General features: G+C 44.9%; 1 protein-coding gene across 4 annotated transcripts in view; it reads right to left on the bottom strand.

Moving 5' to 3' along the window:
* Window positions 1-216: 216 nt before the first annotated feature.
* Window positions 217-7,571, bottom strand: part of LCP1 (lymphocyte cytosolic protein 1) — an 82,060-nt gene continuing 74,705 nt past the window's right edge. For all 4 annotated transcript variants that reach the window (XM_036831869.1, XM_036831870.1, XM_036831867.1 and 1 more), the window contains 2 exons: window positions 4,813-4,937; window positions 217-2,047 (listed from right to left, as the gene is read on the bottom strand). In XM_036831869.1, the coding sequence (XP_036687764.1) occupies window positions 1,915-2,047; window positions 4,813-4,937 (258 nt within the window). In that variant the 3' untranslated portion in view covers window positions 217-1,914. The remainder of the gene's footprint in view (window positions 2,048-4,812; window positions 4,938-7,571) is intronic.

The raw sequence follows: 7,571 nt of genomic DNA, 5'->3' as shown, positions 1-7,571 counted from the left end.
GCCTGTCTCACCCTGCCGGCATCAATCGTTCATCACAGCTGTCAGTGGAGTTGTTTATCATCAGTCTTTCCTGATCAGCTGAGCGCAATGCCTGCCTTATTTACAGGTGTTTTCCCAAAACCGTGTGCAGTGCCTGGCACATTTCAGCCCTCGGTGCGTGTTGGCTGAATGAATAAGTTAGGGTACACTCTTACGAAACCTTCAGGAGACGTCCAATACAGGGAACATTTTATTTGGAGAGAACTTGAGCATTACTTTCTCTTCATTGTCCTTTAAGGCAGTAACATTCTTCCTGGAGGCAGACGGGGGAGAATTGTCTGAGGCTACATGAAGTGCAGATTAAGACAAAGCCAGCCACTTTGCATTCAGATGCAGCAGAAACACAGGTTATGGGCCGGGAGAAGCCAACATGTCGGCTTCCTGAGCCCACTGCCGTGGAGCAGATCTGGGGCGATGCATTTCAATTGCTTTGAAAAATGGCTAAGTTCCACTACATACCACCCCTAAAGAAGATACCTCATTGATGAGCCCTCCCAGCACGATAGAGGGGGTCTAGTGTTGGTGCCCGGTGCTCGGTTGCTATTTAGCCTTTGGTTAAGTTTTCAAGGAAATTGCATAGTCTATTAGAACTGCTCAAATTCACACTGTTCCTCTGGTTTTATTTTGGAATTCTTTTAACTATCCAGTCATTAGCTCTTCGCAAAGCAATGCAGCCAGTTATTACCCAGCTTGACACCTGGCTAGGTATGTGTGTATGTGAGTGTTTGTGTGTGTGTGTGTGTGTGTGTTGGGGTACGGGGGTGAGGTGGGGGTCACTGGTCATTGGCACACATGGCCCCTGGGAGCTTGAGGGTACCAAAAAAGTAAACATCGGTCCTATGGCTTGGCAGCAATCACGTGCACTATGATCTAAGAGCAAATGAAATCAGAGCAAGATGGTTCCCAGTCACCAGATATTCAGCCATACCACAATAACTAGACCTAACACACAGAGCTAAACACATGGGGAGGCAGCACCCAAGAACAGATGCTTTGTTATGGCTCTGCACTGCCCCCTAGTGTCTTGCTGCTCAATGACACCCTCCTTGGATAGAACCTTCCACCAAGAGTTAAGTAAGAATCTATTTGAAGGCACAGTATTCAAGATGTTAGATCTGGTCAGAGCCCAAATCGTAGGGTTAAAAACAGAGGGCTTCCTATTGGCTGAAAAAATAAAATCTGATGACATTTGGGACCCTAGTTCTGAGAAAAGGCTCTGATGATGAGTCTTAGGTCTTCAGGTTACCAGAGACTCTTGGAGATCCCAACAGCCTGACTGATTTGACAGATAATCCAAATGGCCCCAAGAGGAGGACGGCCGGCAGAGGTCGGCCACAGAGAAGGCAGAGTTCTGAGAGAGTGGAGAGCAAAGTCACAGGGAGACAGGGTGCAGAAGGGCTACACGAAGGAGGCTCGTAACAGACCAAACGCTGGCCTCCAGAAGCCGGTTTTAGGGCTGATTTGATGATTCTCCCCTCCCGGTTCTCACCCTAAACAAGAAAGCAGCCGATTTAAGCTGGTTTGAAAGATTATGTTAAAATTAACAACACTACAGCTTCTATACTTGACTATAGTGGCAAAAGCAGAAAGGGTGCCTGGAAAATAAGTTCTTTTTGTCTCTAGATTTTCAAAGCAATCAATTCAATAATAAAAAAAAATTTGTAAGAGACTGGGTCTTTTGCAAAGAATAAAGCACTTTTTGTTAAATACACGAAGGCTACTTGGCTGAACAGATACACATTTTGTCTGGAACCTAGTAGAATGTCACCAAGTTGAAAACGTTGGAATGGTTTGACTTGTCCCCGTGTTTCCTGGGAGCACCCGGTGCTGAGCAGTCAGAAACGCGTGTGCGCCTCCATTCCTGCCCGCTGGGCCTTACACCCTCTTCATTCCTTTCCCCATGAGGCAAGCAAACACTGTCATGACCATCTTGGGGTTCACTTCAACCAAGTCTTCTGGAAGGGCATATACTCTTGCTCCAATTTTTCGGGCCATAGAGATGGCATACCTAAAAGAGAAAAGAGGAAGAATGAGGGGAGCCTAAGCAAGTAAGAAGGGGACCCCTGAGGATCATAGTTATGGTCTATAGTTATGGTCTATTCTATATAATCTATACTATATACTCTCTACTCGGCACTATAAACTATCTACTATACAGAGCTCATTCCTGGTATGGCTGGAGCCAATCACTGGGTTCCTCCCGAGATTTGAGGGCAAATGCTGGCCTGACAAAGCTCCTGACTCTGTCAAACTTGCTGTCCAGCCTCGTGATAATTACCAAATTTATTATTTGTCCTTAGAGAGCTTCCTAGCTAGCACCACTTTTGGTGCCTACAGCATGCTTATTCGCTTGGGCTGTACAGTGGCAGAAAAAGTCATAGAACTGAACAAGAATGTGTGCTAGGGAAAGTCTGCAGACACCATTTCAACTACAGAAACATTTTTATAAGGCAGAAAAAAGGGGAAATGCATCTGTAATACCTCGACCTTACCTATCAAGTCCTTCCTTCCCTGTTCCATTCTAATTCTCGCCTCCATGTATGTGTATTTATTTATGACACTATAATAGTAGAATAACCAGAGTTTTATATTACACGTTTTCCACATAAGATTACCATAGCTGTAGCAGAATATGTTTGCTCTGTTTATAGTTATATGAAGATAATTTTTATTAGTTGTAGTCTATTTTCAAATGAGCCCACCCTATTACCTGGCAGTTCTTTTCTTCTCCTCATTCATTATCTAGTAACTTCTTGCAGTGGCTACTCCAGAGATTCTCCATTCCACCCAAAGCCCCATTACTCCCTTTGCGCTCCTGAAATAACTTTACTCTTACTTTATTGATCAAACTAATTTAAGAGCATCGGGCCAGAGCATCCCCATTCTTTCTCTTTGTCCATCTCTCAATCACTTCCTCTATATTAACTATTAATGAAATAAAATTAATTTTTCCATTATAAAATAGAGGAAAAATTATTAAAAAGTTAGAAAATAGAACTTCAAAAACCAAACCAACCATGCACAATCCTGCCACCATAGCCACCTTTAGGATTCTATATAATTCTTTTTACCCATTTTTCTAAGTAATTTTGTATCTTGCCCTTACAGGACAGTGCTTAGGAGCCTGGGCTCTGAAGTCAGACTTTGAATTTCAGTTGAACCACTTGATAATTGTAAAACCCTGGGCGAGTTCCTTAAACTTAATCACATCCCTCTTGAACATCTCTAGGTTCAAGGCCTTTTTTTTTTTTTTTTTTTTTAAATTTCTGGGTCTTCATCCATGTTCTTCCCTCTGCTGGAATATTCTTCTTAGCTCTTTCACCCGTCCAGCTCCTTCTTACTTGTCCTTTCAATCCGTCCCAGCTTAGATGTTATTTGGTAGAGCTTCAGTTCCCTTCCTGCCCCCTCCACAGCACCCTGGGATCCTCCTTCCATACCATCCCTCACACTCTACTGTAACTGCTGTTGAATTAATTCTCTTCTCTCCATTAGATTGTGCTAAACATCAGCATACCAGGAACACACGTCCCCACTTTCCCAAACTGGGCACAGAGAGAAGGGCGCTGCTAGGATTAGATACACAGCAGGGCTGCTGGGCACTAGTCATTCGTTAACCCTGGACTTGTGTTATGGGTTGAATACTGCCCCCCCAAAAACGTATGCAGAAGCCCTAACCCCTGGTACCTCAGATGGTGATGTTATTTGGAAAAAGTGTTATTTAAGGTATAGTTAGTTACGATGAGGTCATGCTGGGGTAGGTTGGAGCCCTAATTCAGTATGATTGATGTCCTTATAAGAGAGGGAGAAGAGACACAGACATACACACACACAGAGAAGACAGCTACGTGAAGTCACAGAAACACAGGGAAGGCCATGTGAAGACAGGGATGGAGACTGCAGTGGTGCATCTATAAGCCCAAGGATGAGGGAGGTGTGGGACAGATTCTCCATCAAAGCCCTCAGGAGGAACCAACCCTGCCGACACCTTGATCTTGGACTTCTAGCCTCCACAACAGTGAGAGAAGAAATTTCTGTTGTTTGAAGTCACCTTGTTTGTGGTATTTTGTTATGACAGACCTAGGAACTAATACAGCCTGCTCTGAGAAAGGCACCTCTCTAGGGTAGAAAGGCATCTCTCTAGGAAAGCAAGCTTTCCATAAAGACCAGATAGCAAATATTTCAGACTCTGTGGGCTTTGTCACAACTATTCAACTCTGCTATTGTATCAGGGAAAGAGCTATAGAAACTATGTAAATAAAACCTGATTTATAAAAGCTAACAACAGACCAAATTTGGGTTCTGCTGACTCTCATTCTACAAGTAAAGCAAATGGCAGTTGCTCTCAAGCTGGTGAAGACTCTGGTCTTGAACCCCATCCCTGCCCATGCATATCCACAGATATTCACAAATAGAATGTTTATATTTGCACGCACCGTGTACAAACTCTATTCAGGAAGCCTCCCACAGATTATGATTAGGAAATTGGTTTTATGAAATTACAGGCTTGCTTATCAATCAGAAGTCAACTGTTTTCAATTTCAATTGTTTCAATTGTTATCAATCGTTTTTGTCTTGTTCCCTCTAACACCTGGAGCCTTAAACTGCTATTGCCCAGTATTGAAAATAATGAAGATGGGACACAGTAAGTCATGAGAAGAAAAAGCATCAACAGTGAACCTAAAAGCGTTTGCACGAAGGCACAGGCACTAGAGTTCACAGCTGCCCAGATACCGGCTCATCCTTTCCTCCCCGACCTCAGGTTTATTTACGTACTTTGCATTGTTGAGTTTCTCTTCATCGTTCAGGTTTTCTGTCTTCAGGAGGTCATAGTTAATCGAACCTGGTTGAATGGCATCAATGAGATCCAGGACGGGCAGACTTGTACTAATCTTTGGGTCCTGCAGAGAGAGAAAGCATGGGTTTTAACAATATGCTCCCAAGTTACTTCTATTTGGCTCAAGGAAAGTGAGTGGTTCTTTCCTCTTCAATACGAATATATACATCCTGGTGTGGGAAATGCCACAGTGTCGCACATGGTGTTTCAAACCAGTGTTCATTTCTGTAGGGGCATCACTAGTAGCTTCCTGGTGGTTCACTAAGTGGAGGAAATCCATTGTCTGCCAACAGGCAGGGAGTCATTTCCAAATAGTGAATGGAAGGAAGTTAGAGCAACTAGAGAAAAGCAGAGAGGTTGATATATAGTATGTTTCATTCAAGTACTGGTTATTAGTAGAGGAAGGGATGATTTGAAAAAGAAACCATCAGAAAAGAGAGACTAAAGACATTAAGAGGAGCCCCGCTTCATTTTCAGGGGACATCCCAGAGGTGACAGGCAGGGAGAGTGATGCGGGCTCAGTTGGACGGGATTCAGTGAATGCTCCTCTCCTGGGGACCTTAGGGAAAGAAAAGGGTCCACAGGTCCAGGTAGACAGTGACAGCAATTATGTGATCAAATGCAATGACTGCAACTAATATCCATTGGCGTCTCACAATTTGCTCAGCACTTTTTATAGGTTATCTCACTTATTGCCACAAGCCTTGGATGGAGGCATCTAATCTTAATTTACAACAAGCAAAGGGAGTTTCTGAGGTTAAGTGGCTTGCTAATAAGTGGTGGGGCTGGGATCTGAACCCAGGTATTCTGACTTAAAATCTTGGGCTCTTTCTTTGGCGTCTGTAAACAGTTTGATGGACACACGCAAAGCTGTGAATGCTTTTTTTTTTTTAAAGGTTCTACCTGATTTTTTTTTAAAAAGGAACATTATTTATTTATTTGTTGGCTGCGTTGGGTCTTCATTGCTGAGCGTGGGCTTTCTCTAGTTGCGGCAAGTGGGGGCTGCTCTTCGCTGTGGTGCACAGGCTTCTCATTGTGGTGGCTTCTCTTGTTGCGGAGCACAGGCTCTAGGCGCGCAGGCTCAGTAGTTGTGGCTCGCGGGCTCAGTAGTTGTGGCTCACGGGCTCTAGAGCGCAGGCTCAGTAGCTGTGGTGCACGGGCTTAGTTGCTCCGCGGCATGTGGGATCTTCCCAGACCAGGGATCGAACCTGTGTCCCCTGTGTTGGCAGGCAGATTCTTAACCAATGCGCCACCGGGGAACTCCCTGTGAATGCTTTTAAGGTGTAAATGCACAAAACTCTGCACCTGTGAGTACAGACATGCCGAGGCAACTGTGTGTCACCATCTAAGCATAGTCAAGTCCAAACACCTCATACCTTGCGGGTCCAAATCAGAATCAATTCTAACCAAGAAACAAGACACAGGACCCCCGCAAGATGCTAGGTCTCCAGCACTGGCCCTCTGTAGAGGTAGAATACTATTTTAAAAAATAGAACGGGTCCATTTTTATTTACTTCTGGGTTATGTAAGAACTACCACAAAATTAAGATCAATATACATATAATCGTAATCTAATTTCCACCATTAGCCTGAGCTTCTATCTCCATAGAATTTTTTGGTAAAGAAGCACAATGGAAGCAAAATGGAGAGATTTGAGTTTCACCTTCTTTCCTACTTTCTTCCCACAGTCTTGGTGGGCTGACAGGCAGCGAGATGGCCAGCAGCTGGCAGAGTTCATAGGTGAGGAGAGTCCAGGACTGTTTCTGCAATGGTTAATCGGGGTGCGCTGTGCTCAGTTTTTGAAGGGTTTCACTTAAAAGCAGTGTGGGGCTAATTTGACATTTTCCTTTTGTGGTCCTTTTGACCTAATCAATTCCGCAATGACTCAGTGAGAAGACAGGAGAAAATTAGCCCAGAGCATCACAAGGAGCAAAAAATTGTCAAACATTCCCAAGAGTGAATCCCCACAGGATCACCCCAGAAGCTGCTGGGTAATGAAATGGGATGCATTCCTGTAAAGTGGCAGCTGTTTTACAGAGAGACGCACGCCCGGGGCTCTTCACTTCATAGCCATGGTCATCAAGTGACCTATGGATACCCTCCGCTCTATAACCTCACCTCGCAGGTGAAAGGTGCTTTCCCCTCCCTGATGGACATCACCTGCAATTACTAGCTGTAACCTCAGGAGTTAAATGAGCCCCCAGTTTCCTCACTATAAAATCAGGAAAATGGTGGGACTTCCCTGGTGCTTCAGTGGTTAAGACTCCACGCTTCCACTGCAGGGGCCGCGGGTGGGATCCCAGGTCGGGGAACTAAGATCTCGCATGCCGCCCGAAGCAGCCAAAAAGAGAAAAAGATCAGGAAAATGGTAAAGCTGTCTTCATGATGTCTGTGAAGAGGAAATGACGAGCCCCCTGTTACAAGCAAGGAGCCCCTAGTGCTCAGACCGCGCTCCATCCTCAAGCACCCCTCTACTGTACTGTTCGCCACCGCCTTCCCAAGTCTCCTCCTGGAAGGACTTGCTCACGTCTGTCACCAGCCTCCACTTCGACCTCCAGACCAAACGGATGGTAAGCAGAGGCGGGACAGAGCTGGCCGTTTCCTGTGCTGAGCTCACAGCGACTGGGCACTCCTGGTAGAGCCCAGCCTAGAGATATACCTTCTGCCCCTTCTGGGAGGGGAGAGATTTTCATTTTTT

Source organism: Balaenoptera musculus, chromosome 18, assembly GCF_009873245.2.
Source record: "Balaenoptera musculus isolate JJ_BM4_2016_0621 chromosome 18, mBalMus1.pri.v3, whole genome shotgun sequence".
Classification (NCBI taxonomy): Eukaryota; Metazoa; Chordata; class Mammalia; order Artiodactyla; family Balaenopteridae; genus Balaenoptera; species Balaenoptera musculus.
The sequence above is the reverse complement of the archived record's forward strand: the minus strand, read 5'-3'. Positions and strand labels throughout refer to the sequence as shown.